Genomic DNA, 23,177 nt, shown 5'->3' with positions numbered 1-23,177 from the left:
TTATTTTTCAGAGGATGCATTCTCAGTTGGGACATAGCACTGAACAACTCTTAGTCTTCCAAATCATTGCTTGACTTAATCTTTTGCTAGAGGATTCCATCTCCATATCGATATATATCAGTTATATTAGGCATCCCTGAATAAAGAAACACATTCCCACTGAGAAAATGTATTCTACCAGTACCATTCCATCTTACTTTGCTAATGCCCAATAATTCAATTTTATAGTTTTCCGTCTCCTTTCTTAGTTGTGCTATTTTTCCTGTTTGGTAGTGTTTTAATATTCCATTGGCCAGTTTGTGTCCTAATTTTCCAAGCTTTAGTAGTTACCAAGGTGTCTGTTTGATTTCTGCATTTATCTGACTTGAAAACAGTATTTAAATTTTCAGAGACTTGTGGGTTGTTAGCCCACAGAGTTCTTATTCTGGTGGTAGGGCTGCTATCTCAGCATCCAGACATGCATTTACTATCATGTAAATGTTTCAGTTATACCGATACCCAGTCACCAGAGCCTTCTTTGTGATAACAGGTTCTGCCAGGAGAAGATGAGAGTGTTATTTGAGTAGTAGAGGCTATATGTTATATATCATGAAGGACTTCATAATTTACTACTCAAAAAACTTGTCTAAACTTGTATTTTTCTTATATACATATTCCTTTTAAACTCTTCCAATTAACTGGGATTCACTGTATAATATCTTTTTTTCAGAAAATTTGTATCCAGAATTAACTCTTATTCAACTATTATTCTATATGCATTTGAAGTTCAACTGATATCTGTCACATTCTAAAAGAAGACAAATCTTTACCAATGAACTTTTGCTCCATTATTATTGTCACTATTGGATGAAATATTAGCCATTTCAATAAATCCTTTGTTAATATTATTATGTTGTGGTGTTACTGATAGGTACTGTTAAAAAAAAATATATATATATATATATACACACACCATATATTCCGGCGTACAAATCGACCTGGCTTATAAGTCGATATTGGAATTTTTTGAGTTTATTTGAGTTTTTATAATATACTCGTCATATAAGTCGACTCGAAAAATTTCTATAATAATAATATTTGGTTTTCAGATCAAGTGTTGATCAATTTTATTAAACTGAACCAACTAGTTTCACCACACTTTAACTGTAGTGGAGGTCATTGACATCTTAAGTAGCTTGTTCCCACAAGATATAACCTCATTATTTGCTCACTGCCTAAACTCCAACTACTTTTCTTGGAAAAATAAGATCTATCAACAATTAACAGGCTTGGCGATGGGGAGCCCACTCTCATTTTCATGTGCTGACCTCTTTATGGAAGACTTAGAAAACAAAATCCTATCCCAAATTATTCCAAAACCTAAAATTTGGTTCAGATATGTGGACGATATCTTCATTGTATAAAACAGTAACAAAGATGACCTATATGATTATCTCAAAAAGATCAACTCCTTCCATCGTTCTATTAAATTCACTCTGGAACTTGAAAGAGAAAACCAATTACCGTTTTTAGACATCTTAATCAAAAAACAAATTGATGGCAGTATAAATCTATCGGTGTACAGAAAACCGACTCATACAGGTCGCTACCTACATTTCAGCTCCTCTCACCACATCTCACATAAAATCAGTATTGTACACATATTAAAGAAGAGAGCGATTCGCATCACAACGGACAACGAGACCCTTCAAGATGAGTTAAAATTTATTTCCAACAATCTGTATTTGAACGGCTATCCAAGAAGACTAGTCAATAAAGGTCCTTTTCTCTGAACTACCACCAAGAGAAAAAAGAAGATATTCAATATATAAAAACGATTGCAATTCTGTTTGTAAATGGCATCTCCAACAAGCTCGCCAGCCTCCTCAAACAACACAAAATAAGAGTAACATTTAAACCAAGATCTCCAAAAGACAACCATCCTTTCTATAAATATGCTGGAGTTTATAATATTCCATGCGCTTGTGGCTCTAGTTACATCGGACAAAGTTCGAGCAGCCTCGAAATCAGGCAAAAGGAACACATTGGCTATGTCAAAAACAACAGACAGATTATTTCTGGCCTATCGTCTCATTTCTCTACAACTAACCATGTCATCGAGTGGGACAAAAGCTGTTCTCCTTACATAGAGGAAGATTACTATTCAAGAATTTTCAAAGAAGCAGCCACAGTCGCCAGTTCTACTGTCAACCTTAACAGAAATCAAGGCCTAATACTCCCAGAAATATGGAAAACCCTAATCAGAACTTTAAAAATGGAAGAAATGAACTGTAATACCAACTACAGAAAGTACCTTAGCAACAGCTAGCTAACCTTGTACACACGATGCGTGTTTCACTCACTTCGATACTATTGTATTTGTAATTATTCTAGTCAGTTTTTTACAGTTATTTTTGTCAGTTTTGCAGTTACACATAATTGTGAGATTGTTTAAACTTATAAGTATAAACTTATACGCCGGAATATGTGGTATATTCAAAGCAGGTTCAAGGAGGTTCCCTATGTATAAAAAGTGGCAGATTCTACAGGGTGTCTGTCCCAAAATTTACACAAAAAATAATTTCGATAGAAAACACAGGTTTTTAATTAAAAATTGTAATTTCTTATTGATTCATAAAGTATACAGTATAGGGTTATGCATGGAATAGCATATCGGGTAAATGGCCTCTACGGCTTTGCTGGCACATACGCACTCTTTTGTCGAAATTTTCCTTGACCGTTTTGCATAAATATGGCTGAATGTCGTTGATACAGCACTTGATTTCCTCCTTCGAGGCATGGGCTTGTTGGCATAAACCTTAGACTTCAAAAAACTCCGAAGAAAAAAGTCCAACGGCGTTAAGTCACATGATCTGGGCGGACAATTCTGATCACCAAAACGGGAAATTACACGACCAGGAAATGACTCATGCAGTAATTGATTTGTTTCTTGGGCTGTATGGCATGTGGTACCGTCTTGTTGAAACCACGTCGTCCACATCCATATCTTGCAATTTAGACACAAAAAACTGGATTATCATGTCGTGATAGCGAGCACCATTAACTATTATTGCCTTACCAGCTGCATTTTCGAAGAAAAATGGACCGATGATGCCTCCAGCCCAAAATCTGCACCAAACAGTTGTGGATGCATTTGATTCTCAACAATCACTCGTGGATTTTCTGAACCCCAAATGCGACAATTTTGTCGATTAATGAAGCCATCAAGATAAAAATGAGCCTCATCGCTGAAGATGATTTTGTTCGAAAAATAAGCATCCGTTTGTTGTTGTTCCATAATCCATTCATCAAACTCTCTTCGCTGTCTGTGGTCAGTAGGCTTCAGTTCTTGAGTTAGTTGAACTTTGTAAGCATAAAGATGCAAATCTTTCGTGATAATACGCTGTAGAGAGCTTCTCGAAATGCCCAATTCAAGACCACGGTGCCGAATTGATGTTCCTGGACTCTCAGCAACACTCTCACGAACTGCTTCCATGTTTTCTGTTGAATGACTTGTTGAAGGACGGCCAGAGTGTATAAGATCACTAATTGATCCAATTTCCTTGAATTTTTTAATTAATCTTTTCACAGTTGATGAAGTTAAATCACTATTCCGACCATATTTTGTACGAAAATTGCGAAATGTAGCTGCCAAACCTTCATTATTTTTAAAATATTGCTCAACAATGAAAATGCATTGTTCTTTCGTGTAGCGCTCCATTTTTAATAACCCTGAACTGTCAGCTGTCATGCTATCTTTTTTTTCTCATTGGCAACACTTTACTGCACAAATGGCGCTAAATTTAAATCTTGCAGGGAATTTTGGGACACCCTGTATAATCCTTAATGAGATGTATCCAGATAGTTTAGAAGTTAACCAATATATTTACCTCTATTTTAGAAAAGAACTGTGAAACAATGTTCTCTGTTAATCCTGATTTGCCATAATGCAGATGGCATGTGTATTATTTCTTGTTCTTCAAAGCAGATGTAATAGTTCTGTTCTCCAGTTTAAGAAACATCACTATCTCATATAGATGCTGCTACAAATCTGAAAGGCTATCCTTTGAGTTAGCAAAGGCGCTTCCGTTATCTCTTTTGGAAGATTGAGCGTGATATTACAATTTGAATTTTCCACTGGTTATAGTGTTTGTATTCTGACACTTTCTCAGGGGAGGGGGGGGGGATTACAGTTCATCACCCATTACAAGTGGTGAATAGTCTGTATATGGGATCTTCAAAATAATGATTTGAAACAAGAATAATCAAACCATTGTGCAATTATTTCTTGTTTCCATAAAGAATAAGAGTTAAAGTGATTTTGAGTTTACTTTTGGTGTTAACTTCCTTTGGCAGAAACAGAGCATGTAGTTTCCACTACTGTTAGAAAATTTTTTGGATGCTTGAAATTGTCAGATTTCATTTTCATTGTCTTGATATCACTCAGTTCTTTGATTTTTAAACTTAGACACAGCATAAAGTTTCATGGATCCAAATCTGAATATCGAGACTTCTTTACATATATTCCATTTTTAGCCCAAAAAAAAAAAAAAAAAAACATTGACAGATATAACATAACTTTATTGAAGCATGCTTCCTCAGTTATTCATTTTAAAATTAACACAGGAACCTATGGTAATTTCAGTCTCATGTATCATGTACAACTGATCATCTGTCATTTCAAACCAAACTGCACACTTTTATTTTATTTGGTCAGTCATCTAGGATAATACTGATAACTTTATATTGAAGTTATATCTGTCTTTTCTTTTCCTAATGGGAGTAAACTGTTCTTTAAATTTTTTTTTTTTTGGGGGGGGGGGGTAGAATCATTAGTTGGGCAGTTTTTACATCTTACTGGCATCAAGGTTATTGCATTCCCATTGCCTCATGACATTCCTCATTCTTGTTGCTTCACAGTATCACAAGATACTGTGATAGTACCACCTAATCAAGTTTATATTATTATTAATTTCATATCAACTGTTTTCATCCAGAATAGTCTTTTATTTGTCAATCCAGTATTGTCGAGACCTTATTTCCATTTTCTAAAACACTTTTTGTTGCTTCAGTCCATCTTGGCATCAGATTTATGTTTGCTGACCTTCCCTCTCCCATTCCAATGCCTAAAATAGTAAATGTATTTTCATTTACTAAGCATTATGTACTGAGGTTTGTTATCATTTTTGAGAAGCACAATAGATTGTAAATTAGCTGATGAGAAATTCATTCAATATAATTTTGTAGTGTATACCTCTTAAGATTTGTACCAGACATTTGTCATAAATATGACTTTTTTTTTCTGAGTGGGATAAAAATATTTTTAATTGCTTTCTTTTTCACTTAGGAACAAGGTATCCAGAAATTGATCAAAAGGTGACATCTTTTCTTAAAAAAGGAATATTTCCTGATTTTCTTGATATTTCCAGAATTATTGAAGAGGTTAATAATGACTGTTACTTGAACTTATCAACTGAACAGTGTAAAGAAATAGGTAAGCCATTCATTTTCAGTTTTTTGGTACATATGAATAATGCCACAAGTATTTATTGACAAAATAAAATACAGTGAACTATGGATTATTCAACTTTCAAATAACTTGAGTGGGTTAATGTGTCAGCTGACTTCTGATGCAACCATATAACTGTACCTTTAGCTAACCAACTCTTCAATTATTTAACCAGCAAATTGAATTCTGCTTGATGCCAGGATTTACTGTATGTTATTTGCTGTATGAGAATAAGAATGACACTAATAATATGAAATTATTATTTATGGCATCTCCATGGAATCTGGAGATTCATTGGAAGACCAAAATCAACCATCATGCACACAAACCTATTGTACCTCTTCTTGAATCCATACACCATGAGGGAGCTCACAACCAATTCTGGCAATCCATTCCACTCATTCACTCACCACTCTCTATGCAAAAAATCTGGTGTGTACACCCCCTACTAACCATACTCCTACACAACTTCCATGGATGGCTCCTAGTTCTCTATTTGTCATATATTGAAAAATTTCACTTGCATCAATTTAAAAAAAAAACCTTTAATATCTTAAAAGTTTCTATCATGTCCCCTCTTTTCTGCCTATCAACTGATCTTTATAACCCACAAACCTTCATCCTATCCTAATAGGGAGTATTCCACAGACCTTTCACCATCCTGGTCACTCATCTGAATCCTTTCGACCACCTCCGTGTCCCCAAGAAACTGAGGTTACAAAGTCTGTGTGCAGTAGTCAATAGATAATAACTTCCTTACCTTTACTTGTTAGCGTGTTTTTCAACATCCGAGTTATTCGTTGAGCTATTTTACCAACTTTTGCAACTTTTGGCCTCTAAACTTTAACTGGTTTCCTGCAAACAAGTATCATCAATATGATACACCATATGCAACCATAAAACCACACACACACACGTGTGTGTGTGTGTGTGTCTATATACACATTATTTATTTATTTTTAGCTGAAGAAACATTCAAAATGGTGGGGCAGAAGTTGAAGAAAAGGCGCATAACAGACACATTTCGGGTACTCGAGAGCTTAATACCTGAAGGTGCCATAGATCCTGCTAAAGGAGATAACAAACTTTCTTCTGCACTGAAGGAAAGTGGGAAAATGTCATCACAAAAATTAGATGAGGTATTTGCTAGTAGTTTTTAAAAAATTTGAATAATATTTATCATATGAATCTTTTGTATTAAAAGTTGAAGTTATTATATTTTCTTTAATAATTTGAAATAGAACTTTCAGTTCCTATCTTTATGTGAAGCAGCAATAAGAAAAAAATTTTCCTTGGATTTATATCTTAAGTTTATCTTAAACCCATAGCATTCCAAAATACAATGACTAGTTCTATCTCTGTTTGAGTTAATACTGACAGAATAGAAAATAAATAAATAAAAAATTGAGATGCTCCAGTGTTTGTTATCTAGGTTTCAAACTGACATGTCTGATTATATATATCATCATCAAATTCCTGCCATGTACCCTCAAGGGTGTACAGGATATAATAGTACTACATGAAAAAAAATTACATTATTACTAACTTCCTATCTACAATTTTCCTCCAAATCAGTCTGTTACTTGTCAAGACTCCAACATTATCAGATCTTATATTTTTATCGTCTAAGGCACTTTGTACCGTATCAATCCACCTATATCTTGGTCTTCCTCTGGGTCTTTTTCCTACCAACCAAGCAGATAACACTTGTTTTGCTAATCTTTCTTCGCCCATTCTGTTTAAGTGACCATACCACCTGAGATTAGCTCTGCTAATGCATTCCTGGATGCAGACAATGTCAAGTTCTTTCCTAATATCCTCGTTTTTAATATGATATTGCCATTGACGCCATCTGTTCACGCCTATAATCTTTCTCAGGACTCTCATATCTGCGGTTTCTAGTCTTTGGTCAAGTGTTTTACTTCTGACCCAGCTCTCAGATCCATAAGTTAAAACTGGTTTGAACACTGTCTTGTATACAGCTAATTTAGTGTTCCGACTAATTTCTCTCTTATTCCATATGAATTTATTCAATTAACTTCCCACCATACCAGCTTTGCTGATTCTGTTATCTATTTCTATATTTAATTTACCATCTTCATTAAAAATCGTGCCTAAGTAGCTGAAATGTTTTACATGTTCTACAGGTTCTCCATTCACAACACAGTTGACATTTTCAATGATTCTGCCTATTTTCATCTTTGTCTTTTTATTGCTGACCTTCATACCATATCTATTGCAACAGTTATTCAATTTAGTCAGAGAATCTTGTAGACGTGTAGCAGATTTATTTAGAAGTATAACATCATCTGCATTAAGCAAAGAGCTGATATTAGCATCTCCAATTTTGATATCATGTTTAATACCACATTCCTTCATAATGTGATCCATATAGATAATGAATAACAGAGGGGATAATGTACATCCTTGTCTCACACCAGATTTAACATTAAACCATCTTCCTGTACTTCCTTCAATTCTAACTGCTGACTTACAACTCAAATAAAGACTAAGTATTGCTTGATATAATGTCCCACTGACACCATATAACTATGACGTATTGAATAACTTCTCTCTTGGCACCTTGTCATATGCCTTTTCCAAATCGAAAGAACTTAAAAACATGTCTTTATTATATTTCCATGCTTTCTCAACTATTTGTCGTAAAGTGAAGATCTGATCCTCACAGCCTCTATTTGACCTGAATCCAGCTTGTTCTTCACCAAGCTTTTCTTCCACAATTCTTCTCAACCATTTCTCAAGTATACTTGCATAGATCTTGCCAGGAACACTCAGTAGGGAAATACCTCTGTAATTGTCACATTCAGTTTTATTTCCCTTTTTATATATGGGTACTATGAGAGCTCTACTCCAATCATCAGGAATCCGTCCCTCTGTTCAGGGTTTCTGAACTATGAACTGCAGTCACTATAAGACTCTTATACCACCATTCTTCAGCATTTCTGGTCGAATATCATCTACTCCTGCTGCCTTTCCACAATTTATGCCTTTGATGGCTTTTTCTACTTCAAGTATGGATATGTATTCCTGACTTTATGCCTGGTCATTGTTTTTTACCACTGTGCTGTCATCACTGCTTGTTTCATTTAGCAGTTTATCAAAGTAATTACTCCATACATCAAGGATATCTCTTTCTCCCATTTTCATGTCACCTTTATCATCTCTAACTCCTTTTTACAGACTCTTTCCTCCATTCCTAAGCTTCATCAACAACCTCCAGAATATTTTGCCACCTTCTTGATATTTATTTTCTATATTCTTGCCAAAGTCCTCTCATTACTTTTGCTTAGCTAGTTTTACACAGTGTTTAGCATTCTTGCATTTGTCTCTGTATTCTCTAAGAGCACAAGCTGACTTATTTGCCAGGAACTTTTGATATGCTTTCTTCTTTTCCTTCACTGCCTCTTTAACTTCCTGTGTCCACCATGGAGTTCTAATTTTTCTATCCTTGCAGACAACTTCACCACATGCCTCTCTAGCTGAATCAATCAGGACTTTTTTCAAGGCTTGCCACTGAATCTCCAAGGTTTGATTCCTGTTCTCAAACCTTTCATTTTTTCTTCAGTAATCTTTGTGTATTTTAGTCTACAGTTCACATCTGAGAGCTGCTCAACTTTTATTTGCTTTAAAACTTCCTTACATGTTATTCTTTTCAATATGAAATTCAATTTTATCCTGCTCAACACTAAATAGTGATCACTTCCAATTTCAAATCTTCTGTACACTCTGGTGTCCTGCACCAGGGAGAAAACATCACTGTTAACAATAACATAGTCAATGAGACTTTTCTTATTCTTTGCCTCTTCTCTCCATGTGTATTTGTGCACATTTTTATGTTGGAACATGGTGTTAGTAATAACCAGTCCATGTCCTGAGCAGAAATCCAACAGATATTTGCAATTATTATTAGCTTTGCTCTTTTCTCCAAATTTTCCCAAAATATTTTTGTGTCTCACAATCATTTCCTACTCTGCTATTTAGATCCCCAACAAGGACCAACTTTTCCTTTATCATTGTGTCAGTTGCTTTTTCTAAAGCCTCAAAAAATTCCTCCACTGCTACCTTAGTAGAACCTTCTGTGGGACCATAGCCACAAATGAGTCTCATTGTCCAGTTCCCCATTCTCATATTTGCTCACATTACTCTACTTGAGACTGCTTGCCATTCAAGAAGATTAGCCTTGTATTTTGTGTTGAATACTGTGGCTGCTCCTTCTTTTCCTTGATTGTCATTGCCTGAATATAACATTTTGTATTTATTGCTCAGAAAGATCTCACCAGTTTTTATCTTTTTTGTTTCATTTACTCCTATTATGTCGATCTGGTACTTATCTAATTCCTCAGCTAGCTCCATTTCTTTGCCATTAAGGCTTCTTATGTTGATAGTACCGATCTTTAACTCTGGTGATGTTGAGTTGGGTTGTGTTTTCAGATTTGTTCCAGTAGCTGACTGGAACAAATCTGAAAATCTTTTGCCAGAGAACCAGGCAAAAAGCTTTTGCCTGGTTCTCTGGCAAAAACAATGGGGGCCTTGTTTAACCGGGCGATGCCCCAGCCGGAATGAAATTTTGTCATGTTGTACCATCATTTTTTATTTTGGTTTAACCAATAAGAATACGGTTTGGTCGGCTAAATCCCAAATTGCCAGTCCATCCTCATTCGTTCAGTATTCAAGTAGATACCCAACAAGGTGCACCACGAGAAGGTGAGGATTGGACATTGGGTCAGAAGCCCTGGTCGGTTCTCTGCATTCCTTTAAAGGCTATGTGGAGGTCTCCTCTCAGTTATACAGCTTTGACCCTTAAGCACCCTGCTTATATATTATCCGAAACAAATGTGTTTCTCACTAGTTTATTTTTTAGGAGAAAAAATTATTTCATGCATATAGAATATAAAGTGCTATATGTAGATAACTCCTAAATGATTAAAGCATATTTTTCTTCTTGGGAAAATTTATTAAGTAAAAATAGATGGGAATGTTGAAATAAATATATACACAGTGTGCCCATTAAGTAATGAGATTGATTTTTTACAAAACAACCCTTTGAATAAAAGTAACAAATGTGTTTATAGTTTTGACTGCTAGAGTGTGTTGTAATTGTAGGTGCAACTTTTGAGTCAAGTGATGCAGTTTTTGGCTGGAAGAAAGAATATGTGAGTGGAGCGTGTCAGAAGTTCCGTCGTAGAGCAAAGAGCTGTGATAAAATTTTACTGTGAATTAGGAAAAATTGCTGCAGAAGTGTACTAAGACGAAATAAAAGTTTATGCTAATGACTGTCTGAGCTGTGCACAGGTGTTCTATTGGTTTTCAACATTTAAAGGGGGGTGGGGAATAACATCAGTAGGATGTAGGTAATGGAAACGAGAATGCTTAGGTGGATGATATGTAGTGGGACCAGAAAGGATCGTCTGAGAAATGACTGTGTAAGGGGAACAGTGAACATTACGAACTTAGAAGCGAAGATACAAGAGGCAAGGTTGAGATGGTTTGGTCATGTGACGAGGAGGGAGGATGGGTGTGTGTGGGAAGAAAGGTCATGCAGATGGATGTGCAGGTGGCCAAAGAAGAGATGTGGGGAGCTGGTGGAGTAGAACCTAGGATGAAGAACTTGGATGTGATTACAGCCCATGACAGGAATATGTGGAGGAGACTCATTAGGAACAGCAACCCTACCTAAGTGGGATAAGCTAGAAGAAGAAGAGTCCTTGGAGGATGAACTATGCTGTGGACAACTGGTTTTTCTGCACAGAAACCATGCACTGTGTGCTGTCTGTGAAGCAATTTCTGACTTCCAAGTCAATCTGTGAGATCAAAACCTTCTCCTCCTCCCCCTCACCCCTCCATTTGCCTGATTTAGCTCCCACAGACTTTTTCCTCTTTCCAAAGATGACATGGTCCTTAAAAAAAGTGGGGAGAAGCACTCCAGCAACATTGAGGATATCCAATGTGGTTTGACCTAGATACTAAAGGAGGTTCCTGTTCAGGACTTCCACCATGCCATAGAACACCTGTACGACAGATGTAATCGTTGTGTAGAGGAAGAATATTTTGAATCTGTAATTTCAAATATAGTACTTTGTTTTGATACAATATTTGTTGTCTTATTACTTAACAGGCACACTGACACTGTGTGCATGCATGCGGGGAGAAAGAGAAATCCAGTGACCACAAGTTCGAAAGTGACAAGCAAGGAGAAGAGCCTCTAATAGAAATAATTAAATAGGAGTGACATGGGAAAAATGTAACAAATTTAAAATTTGCAGGCAACATTGCATTACTTGCAAGCGCAGAAGAAAATCTACAGTGAATTTCTGATAAAATAAAGGAGGAGTGTATAAAATCTGAATTAAACATAAATATAGACAAAACAAAAATTATGCAAATAGTAAAAGAAGCACCAATCTGGAAATTGATAGTAAGAATCTAGATCAGGTAGAAAACTTCACCTACCTTGGAGGAGTTATTGAGTACAATGGTGAAATTACAAAAGATATAAACAGATGAAACAATCAAGCATCCCAAACTTTTGGACGACTTAATAAAATATGGAAGTCAGGAGACATCAAACAAGTAACAAAAGTAAGAATCTATAAAACAATGGTCCTCCAAATATTCCTCTATGAAAGTGAATGCTGAAATCTCAAAAAGGCTGAAAAGAAAAAATTATTAGTTACTGAAATGGGTTGGCTAAGAAGATTACTTGGAGTATCTTTGATGGATTGACTAAGAAACGAAGACATAAGGAAACGACAAAAACAAGAAAAAAACAAGACATAACAATAATAGACAAAATCCAAGAAAGAAGACTGTGATGGTTTGGCCATGTGACCAGAATGGGAACAGAAAGACTACCATCTAAAGCCCTGAATACAACGATGGAAGGTAAAAGATCTAAAGGACGACCCAGAATTAGATGGATAGACAAAATAAAAGAGGACCTGAAAACCAAATCACACCAAGCGACACCAAACTGGACAGAATTGTTCGGACTCTCCCACCACAGACAGAAGTGGAAAGAGTACATTCGACCTCATCATCATCCACATAGATGATGGAAGAGAGAAGAAGAAGATATGAGAACAGTGTTGGGAAGATATTCGAAGGGGGGGGGTCTGGAAAGTTCTGATTAACACCTAGAACAAAAATGATATTAAAGCAACTGATATAACTACTAGAAAGAACATACTATGTAATCTTATATATCACTTTTGTTCTGGTGTTTATTAGAACTTACTCAACATCCCTCCCACATAATGAAAAATGAGTTTAAAAAAGTATAAAATTCAGCCAAAAATAAAAAAAGACAGCAACAAGCATACAAAGCCCCAGGAGAACATATGATAATAAGCAGCATCTTAGACTAATGTCAAAAATTTTTTCATTTGGTTATACTATAAATTAAAGATGCCAAGAAATTATACTCTTGTTTCATATGGATATATAGTATGTCGTGTACTGATTTTTGTCTTTGTTTTTGCAGCTTTTCTATAGTTTGTGCTTTGAAAAAATAAAGCCTGTTTATCTTGGTTATCCAATACATTATGCTGGCTAGATGGATGTTATTAAAATTTGTGCTTTAGGTAGTAAGACTCTGCACAAAGTTTCAAAATACTAAAATAGGTTGATCCATATGAGTTTTTATTTTAATTAAGCATTTGTAGCCAAAAAATGTGAAAAATAATTTAAAATGATACATAAATAATTTAAAATGATACAAATTCTCCCTTACTGGAGAATTTGTCTAAAGATTGTTCAGATATCTCAATTTTAGTTTAAATTAGATTTTTAGAAAGTTTGAAATAATTAAAAATTATATCTAGTCTTTACATTCTTCTTATTCTAGCCTGCAAAACAACGTAAATTTTATAAAATAAGCCTGAAAGGTATTATTAATACAGTTAAATCCCTAATTGTTATGATCTAGTCTATTTTCATTGTAGCATCTATCTCTTGAATGTGGCCTCATTCCAGAAAACACTATAAAGATATTATTCAACTTTAAATACTTATTAATTTAATTTACACTGATCAGGAGTCTTCCACACATCAAATGCAGGCCACTAAGTTGGCATGAAAAAAAAACAGAAGTGCCATATATTGTTCATAATTGTTTTATAAGAAAATGTAAAGACACATCAAAAATGATGTGTCTTTAAATCTTCCTATCCCCATACAATATGTAACAAAAACGAAGGTTTAATCCTACTCTAAGTTGTCTGTATTCATCAAAAACTGACAACAACTGGAATGGGATATGACTAACATAATACCGCAGAATGTGGTGGCATTGTTCCAGTGCTTGCATATTAGTTAAACAATGTTTTTTCTGATCATTCTGAACTCTTAATGATTACTAAAAGAAAAATAACTTCATGCAGAATATTTCACTGTAGGTTTATATTTTAGGTTATGGAGTCCTACTATCAGAAACAGCTTCAGTTAAAACTTGAGCCAGAAGAAGTACCTGACAATGAAAATTCTGCACAAAATACAGATAGTGAAGAAGACAATGACGACATACAAATAATACAAAGGATTAAAATTGATACATCTGTTTCATCAAGTAATGATGAAGGTAAAAAAAAAAAATTCCAGCAATGTATTTTTTTTTTTTAATATGCAGTTCTTATTAACCCTGTGGAGGTTGCAGCTGATCTGACAGATACATGCAAATTGTTTATATAAATATTCTTACACATATCCAGTGTATAGCTTGGAGGTCATGAGTACTGCGCATGCATATATTACGAGTGATATTCCACACTTTTTATGCAGTCAGTTTTGGTTTAACACATGCTATGTAAAGATTTGTGATATTTCCTATTAAATTGTATCTGAGAGATACCGCGACCTCCGATGTCAGTATAGTATTGGTTTAGTTTTTTTTTTTTTATTTATTTATTGAAAATGGCTGGAAAAATATATAGACAAGATAATCCATCAGATGTTGAAGAGATTCAGTGAATGTTACTAGAGTCTGAAAGTGATATTTGATAGTAAATTGTATCTAAGAGATACCACAACCTCCGATTGTCATTATAGTATTGGTTCAGTTTTTTTTTTTTCTTTGTTTCTTTGTTCAATAATTTCTAGATTGTAGCTGAAAATTAATAAACCATCATTATTATATTTGCAGTGTTTTTTCTTTTTTAAGTTTTATCGCATTTTAGCACATACTAGTAATGAATGTATCTCTCAGTGCGACTTCCACAGGGTTAATGGTAAATGCAGCTAACTTAGATATACATATAATTGATGAATAGATATGATTTGATGAATGTACCTGCTATGTACAATATATTTGAGAAAGGTAGATATTGTTTGCTGTATTATCCTTTAGTGTAATATGGATAACTGAAATGGATTGTAATTATTATTGTAATTATTGAGATTACTAGTTGCAGTCTATTAGAAATAAGTCAGGTCAGGTTTGGGTAACTAAACAGTGTTAGTGTGGAATCTTCTTTGCATGTTTTTTGGGGCAATTTTTTGTGATTTGCGATACAAAAATATAATTAGTCAGTAGAATAACTATTTATGTTGTGTTTTGTGTTTCATGAGAAATAAGAGTTAAATAAATAGAAATGGTATGCAATGCCTTGCAAACATAGTTTGCACATGGAAGTAATCGATCTCTACTTCTTGACGTTGTCCTCTGCATAGCAATTTCATTGGACTGCCCCTGAGAATGTACTTAAACAGTAAGTGTTAGATTATTCACTAGTTGGTTGGGAAACTACCTAATATCGTGCTATTAGTTTCAACCCTTTGCATTTTCAGGCTGCAAAACATATTGTATTATGTCGGTTAGTATTGTAGAATATATTCTGGTTAGTTTGCTTGTTGTAGATGAAAAAATCAAGTTTCCAAGGACTAAAACGCTACCACCACTATATAAATTGTTCCAGTCAAATGTCATTACCAAGAGGGCTACAAAGTTTCTAGGTTCAAGCACAGTGTATCCCTTGGGGAGGGAATTGTATTTGGCACTTGGAGCATGTTATTATCACACTACATATATGAAAGGGAAAGAATGACAAGCCACACATCTTCCTCTGCAGACTGAACATGGCAACAGCCACTTCAGACCTCCACTGAGAAAAAGGCAATTCACTTTGTGATGAAAGTCAACTACCACTTGGGGTATAGTTAGAATTTTTTCTGACATAGTAGACATGTTTCTGATGGCATTATGCTGCAAGATAGTGGAATTGGCTTGCCTGTGAGAAACTATATTAGTAGTACTATTCTTCCTATGACTTCTGTTGAGCTACTTATATATATATATATATATATATATATATATAACTTAGCTTATAAAGATAAGTTATATGTATAAGTAGTTTATTGATTTTTTTTTTTTCCCCAATTTTTATTCTTTAACACATTCCTGCCAGGCAGTGTTTTGCAGATGTTTAGCTTCATGCAGAAATGCTTTATCGTGCCCTTCTGCATCAGGTGAATGCATTTTTACGACGTTTTCCCTATGTAAGGCTTTTTTTTTGTAGAATTGTATTTGTAAAATTAGTATTTGTGAACAGTCATGGTTCACAAATTTTGTTCTTTCTATGACTGTTCACAAATTTGTGAACAGTCATAGAAAGGTAATGAATATGAGGCTGCCATACACCAGCCTCATATTCATTACCATTTGTACCAACTTATGTAACAGTTTTCCATTTGATATTCTGTCAAATGCATTTTCAAAATTCTAGCAGTATTATGGTGTCCACTTCCTTTCACCTTATTATAAAATGCAAATTATGGAATTAGGACCTAAGTTTTACAAAGTCATGCTGCCCCTTATCAAGTATAATAATCCTATTCACCTATTTTCACCTATTCCTGAATTTTCCTTTTCACCAACTTTTCCAATACTTGAACCACCACTGCAGAGATACTAATTGGTCTGTAATTTTTAACTTCAGTCTTGGGGGCCACCTTTATGTAATGGAAATATCTTATCCTCTTTCCACACTCCTTTGGAATCTTGCCTCAGCTGAAACTTAGATTAATCAATTTCATCAGTGGCACTTCCATTTCCCTTTCACATACTTGTAGTACATGGGCTGATGTACCATCCATGCACACTGCTATATTCACATCGATATTTTTGAACATATTGAGTACCTGCAGTTCATCTACGTCAATTCTCACTTCAGTCTCTGTCACATCATAACTGCAAAGTCACCACTTGGGTGATATACCTTTGCAAAGGGATCACTTAGTAACTGAACTATTTCTTCTGCTTCTGTCACTTTCCTACCATCAGCAGTGTGAGTAAAGTTGTCTTTCCATAATCATTCTTTCTCTTACCTGATATGCAGGTAAGAGAAAACTCTCTTGGATTTACTTTGGCCTGCTTTGCTAATTTTCTCTCAAAATCTGGTATAGCCTTCCTTACCATACCCTTCTTGCTTGTGCTTTACTGCTCATAGGAATGTTGATAAGGGTTGACAAAGCTGTATAACTGAGTGGAGTCCACCACATAGCCTTTAAAGGAATGTGGAGAACCGACCAGGGCTTCTGACCTCATGTCCAATCCTCACCTTCTCATGGTGCACCCTGTTAAATATCTACCTATATACTGAACAAACGAAGATGGGCTGGCAATTTGGGATTTAACTGACCAAATTGTATTCTTATTGGCTTAAACCATGATAGAATTTCATGCCGGTTGGGGCGTTGCCCGGTTAAACAAGGGCCCCCCCCCCCCCCGTTGTTTTTGCCAGGGAACAAGGGCAAACAGCGAAAAGTCAGCTACTGGAACAAATCTGAAAACAAACCCCAACTCAACATCACCAGAGTTAAAGATCGGTACTATCAACGTAAGAAGCCTGAATGGCAAAGAAATGGAGCTAGCTGAGGAATTAGATAAGTACCAGATCGACATAATAGGGGTGATTGAAACAAAAAAGACCAAAACTGGTGAGATCTTTCTGAGCAATAAATACAAAATGTTATATTCAGGCAATGATAATCAAGGAAAAGAAGGAGTAGCCATTGTATTCACCACAAAATACGAGGCTAATCTTCTTGAATGGCAGGCAGTCTCAAGTAGAGTGATGTGGGCAAATATAAGAATGGGGAACTGGACAATGAGACTTATTTGTGCCTATGATCCCACAGAAGGTTCTACTAAGGTAGAAGTGGAGGAATTTTTTGAGACTTTAGAGAAAGCAACTTACACAATGATAAAGGAAAAGTTGGTCCTTGTTGGGGATCTAAATAGCAGAGTAGGAAATGATTGTGAGACATACAAAAATATTTGGGGAAAATTTGGAGGAAAGAGCAAAACTAATAATAATGGCAAATACTAGTTGGATTTCTGCTCAGGACATGGGCTGGTTGTTACTAACACCATGTTCCAACATAAAAATGTGCACAAATTCACATGGAGAGAAGAGGCAAGGAATAAGAAAAGTCTCATTGACTATGTTATTGTCAATAGTGATGTTTTCTCTCTGGTGTGGGACACAAGAGTGTACAGAGGATTTGAAATTGGAAGTGATCACCATTTAATCTAAAGCAGGATGAAATTGAATTTCATATTGAAAAGAATGACATGTTAGAAAGTTTTAAAACGAATAAAAATTGAGCAGCTCTCAGATGTGAACTGTAGACTAAAATATACAAACATTATTCAAAAAAAATGAGAGAGTTTGAGAACAGGAATCAAACCTTGGAGATTCAGTGGCAAACTCTGAAGAAAACATTGATTGATTCTGCCAGAGAGGCATGTGGTGAGGTTGTCTGCAAGGATAGAAAAATCAGAACTCCATGGTGGACATAGCAAGTTAAAGAGGCAGTGAAGGAAAAGAAGAAAGCATATCAAAAGTTCCTGGCAAATAAGTCGGCTTGTGCTCTTAGAGAATACAGAGACAAATGTAAGAAAGCCAAACATTGTGTAAAACTAGCTAAACAAAAGTTATGGGAAGACTTGGGTAAGAACATAGAAAATAAATATCAAAAAGGTGGCAAGATAATCTGGAAGTTGTTGAAGAAGCTCAGAAATGGAGGAAAGAGTGCTGTAAAAGGAATTAGAGATGATAAAGGTAATATGAAAACTGGAGAAAAAGATATCCTTGAAGTATGGAATAATTACTGTGAAAGATTGCTAGATGAAACTAGCAGTGATGACAGCACAGTGATAAAAAAACACTGACCAGGCATGCAATCAGGAATACATATCCATGCTTGAAGTAGAAAAAGCCATCAAAAGTCTGAAATGTGGAAAGGCTGCTGGAGTAGATGATATTAGACCAGAAATGCTCAAGTATGGAGGTATAAAAGTTTTACAGTGGCTACACTGCATTGTTCAGAGGGCCTGGTCAGAAGGACATATTCTAGATGATTGGAGTAGAGCTCTCATAGTACCCATATATAAAAAGGGAAATAAAACTGATTGGAAGAATTACAGAGATATTTCTCTACTGAGTGTTCCCAGTAAGATTTATGCCAGTATACTTGAGAAACAGTTGAGAAGGATTGTGGAAGAGAAGCTTGGTGAGGAACAAGCTGAATTCAGGCCAAAATAGAGGCTGTCAGGATCAGATCTTCACTTTATGACAAATAGTTGAAAAGTCATGGGAATATAATAAAGATCTGTATTTAAGTTTTGTATATCTGGAAAAAGCATATGACAGGGTGCCAAGAGAGAAGCTATTCAAAACGCTACAGTTGTATTGTCAGTGGATCATTATACAAGCAATACTTAGTCTTTATTTGAGTTGTAAATCAGCAGTTAGAATTGAAGGAAGTACAGGGAGATGGTTTAATGTGAAATCTGGGTGTCAGACAAGGATATACATTATCACCTCTGTTATTCATTATCTATATGGATCACATTATGATGGAAAGTGGTATTAAACCTGATATCAAAATTGGAGATGTTAATGTTAGCTCCTTGCTTTATGCGGATGATGATGTTATACTTCTAATATCATCTCCTTTTGGCCCACAGTTACCCCTTACATAATGTCATAACCTGCTCATTCAGATTCGAAACCTAGGAAATTGAATCCAGTTCTTCATAATCATTTCTGCACTCATACTTATCTGGAGACAGGGGAGTATTTCCACATTATCCTAGCTCTAGTTTGGCTGGATTTGCAATTCCAACCTGTCACACAACACTTTCTCCAAGCACCTAACTCTTTTATCTTCATGCTTTTTCAAGGTATAGGAGTGTAGAGAGGATCTGAAATTGGAAGTGACCATCCCTTAGTGCTGAGTAGGATAAAAATGAAGATCACATTGAAAAAAAATAGTATGTGAGAAAGCTTTAAAAAGAATTTAAGTTGCAGAACGTTTGCAGGTAAACTGTAGAGTCAACTGCACAAACATTATTGAAGAAAAAAATGTAACATTTTGAAAACAAAAACTAAAGTTTGGAGTCTCAGTGGCAAGTTCTGACGGGGAAAAAAATTGATTCAACTAGATAGGTATGTGGCAAAGTTGTCTGCAAGGATAGAAAAATAAGAACAAAATGGTGGATGCAAGAAGTTAAAGCAGCTGTTCTGAAATAGAAAAAAACATACTAAAAGTTCCTAGCAAATAAGTCAGCAGATGCCCTAAAAGAATATAGAGAAAAATGCAGTAGAACTTATCTGCGTAAAAATAGCTCAAGGAAAGTCATGGGAAAGCTGTGTTAGAATATAGAAGATAAATATCAGGAAGGTGGTTGTTCTGAAGGCTGTTGAAAAAGCTTAGAAATGGAGGAAAGAGTACTGTAAAAGGAATCAAAGATTATAAAGGTGACATGAAAACTGAAGATAAGGATATCTTAGGTATTTGGAGTAATTACTTTGAAAGACTGTTAAATGAAACAAGCAGTGACAGAACAGTAGTATAAAACTTTCAAAAAGGAATGCAAACAGGAGTAGATATCAATATTTGAGGTAGAAAAGGCCATAACTTAATGTGGAAAGACAGCAGAAGTAAGTGATATTCGATTAGAAATGCTCAAATATGGAAGTATGAAAGTTTTGCAATGACCACACTGCATAATTCAGAAAGTCGGGTTATGGAATACAGGTATCCCTTGCTTAATGCGGGATTTGATTAATGCAGTGAAATTAATTGCAGCAATCCCTTGATATACGCGGCAAGAGTTTTGATTAACGCACCTTTAACCCTGTGAAACTCGCAGCTGATCTGACAGATACATGCAAAATGTATCTGTCAGAGCTTACACATCTTACACAATTCGGTGTATAGCATTGAGGTCATTAGTAGCTGTGCATTCATATGTTAGAGTGATATTCCGCATTGTTTTTTGTTGTCAGTTTGGTTAACACATGTTATATAAAGGTTTGTGATATCTCGCAGTAAATTGTATCTGAGAGATACTGCAACCTCCAATGTCAGTATAGTATGGTTTAGTTATGTTTTTTTTGTTAAATTCTTTGTTCAAAATTTCTAGATTGTAACTGAAAATAAATAAACCATCATGTATTACTGAAATAGAGAGCAAAAGGCTTATTTATCATATATGTCTTCCAGGAGATGTGCTTTAAATTTATGGAAAATACTAAGGAAAGGAATCTGGAGCATACTCCACCTTTACTACGAGTTGCCCATAAGGTTATTTATGCTTGCATCTGCTGAAACGTTTAGTTTCTATATATTCGGCACGACACTCTTGTAGTTTCTATATTCGGCTATGAAATAATGTTCGGTTCAATATCCACTTAATTTGTACCATCATGTATTATATTTGCAGTGTTTTTTCTTTATTGTTTTATTGCTTGTTTAACGAGGTTTGGATAGTCATTTTGCTTGTTATCGTAGAATTTATGCTGATAAGAAAAAAACTAAAACTGTTCAAACGACTCTTGATAACTTCTTTTGATAAAAAAAAAATTGCAGTAAATAATGTGGGTACAAGTATTTATTAAACATTTACTTTGCATTCATTTTTTATCTTTCCTAAAAGAGTAGCATATAAAACGAATTATTATTACATTTGATATACACGGTAACATCAAGGGGTTAATTAACCGCGTTAATTGAGGGATACCTGTACTGAATTGAGCTCTCAGTTTCTATCTGTTTAAAAAAAAAAAAAAAAAAAAAGAATAAAGCTGAATGTGAGAATTACAATGGAATTTTTCTATTATATGTAAGATTAATGTGAGCATTTTTGGAAGAGAAACGTGGAAAAGAACAAGCTGCATTCAGGCAAAATAATTGTTGAGATCATTTCATTTTATGACAGAGCAGAAATCATGGAAAATATGACAAGAACCTGCATGACAGAGAGCTTAGAGAAAAGCTTTACAACACTACAATTATGTCGAGTAGATGGAACATTATACAGAGCAATACATAGTCTATTTTTAAGTCATAAGTCAGCAGTTAGAATTGAAGGAATTACAGGAAGATGGTTTGATGTAAATCAGAAGTAAGACAAGGATGCAGATTATTTACACTTTTCATCATTTATATGGATATCAGTATAAAGAAAATTGGCATTAAACTCAATATTAGAATCAGAGATGTCAAACTGAACTCTTTACTTTACGTAGATAATGTTGTACTCTTAAACACATCCAGTTAAAGTTTATTATTCTCTAATTAAATTGAATTACAGCTGTAACAAATTTGGAATGAAAATAAAAAGATCAAAACTGTGAAAATGGGCAGAAACATAGAAAACTTCAGCTGCATTCTCAATGGAGAACCTATAGAACTAGTAAAATATTTCAACTATTTAGGCACAGAATTTTAGTGTAAACAGCAAATTAAATTTGGAAAGTGCAGAATAAGCAAAGCTGATAATAGAGAAATTAGCCAAACCACCATACTAGTAGTATACAAGACAGTGTTCAAATCAGTTTTAAGTCATCAGGCTACCAGTTGGGTTAGAAATAAGAGACTTCATCAAAGATTAGAGACCACAGAGAGTTCTTACAAATGTCAATAAAATAAAATTGAATTACAGCTGTTACAAATTTGGAATGAAAATCTGCAATAAAAAGATCAAAACTATGAAAATAGGCAGAAACATAGGAGACTTCAGTTGCATTCTCCAATGAGAATGCAGCTGAATGTATAGAACTAGTAAAATATTTCAATTATTTAGACACAGAGTTTTTAGTGTATATGGCAAATTAAATTTGGAAAGTGCAGAATAAGCAAAGCTGGTATGGTGAGAAACCAATTGAATGATAGAGAAATTATTATGCAAATATTGCTTCATCGCAAGGTCAGTCTGTAAAGTTTCTTTTCACCCTAGAATGTGGTAACAGAGTTCTTATTTTTCTGTCTTTACTGATAACTTCATCAAAGTGCCTGCCTGTTTGACCAAGCAGGTAGTATCTTCATTCTACTCTTGTAGAATGAAGATTTTGACATGATTCAAAATGCTGTTTTGAATCATGTCATGAGTGTCAGCAAAATACTTTAGGTCTTATGTGATTTCATTGTTTTGTGTGTCCAACTTGGTTATTGGAGGTTTCTAGATTGGGAAAAAAAAAAAATTCCATGTTTGTGATCCATAACATTCTTCTTAGGTATTCTGCAAATGATCATGTGAAGAGAGTGGAAAGAAAGCTTCCTTCCACTCTCTTCTGTTCCGAGCCTTCTCTTTCAAGGTTGTGTACTTGTCTCCATTCAGCATGTCATTTAGCATTGTTTTCCTTATCTTCCTCTTGGTCTTTTTCTG

The 23,177-nt window shown here is 34.9% G+C and overlaps 1 protein-coding gene across 1 annotated transcript in view; it reads left to right on the top strand.

Annotated features, from left to right (window-relative positions):
* The window catches only part of LOC150108714 (uncharacterized), a 200,578-nt gene that overhangs the window by 148,942 nt on the left and 28,459 nt on the right, over nt 1–23,177 (top strand). Inside the window, exons 4-6 of the mRNA XM_090390947.1 lie at nt 5,327–5,473; nt 6,452–6,627; nt 13,916–14,084. Of these exons, the coding sequence (XP_090247073.1) occupies nt 5,327–5,473; nt 6,452–6,627; nt 13,916–14,084 (492 nt within the window). The remainder of the gene's footprint in view (nt 1–5,326; nt 5,474–6,451; nt 6,628–13,915; nt 14,085–23,177) is intronic.

Source organism: Typopeltis vanoorti, chromosome 3 (genome assembly GCF_054136105.1).
Source record: "Typopeltis vanoorti isolate ZY-2024b chromosome 3, IOZ_Tvanoo_1.0, whole genome shotgun sequence".
NCBI lineage: Eukaryota > Metazoa > Arthropoda > Arachnida > Uropygi > Thelyphonidae > Typopeltis > Typopeltis vanoorti.
The sequence above is the reverse complement of the archived record's forward strand: the minus strand, read 5'-3'. Positions and strand labels throughout refer to the sequence as shown.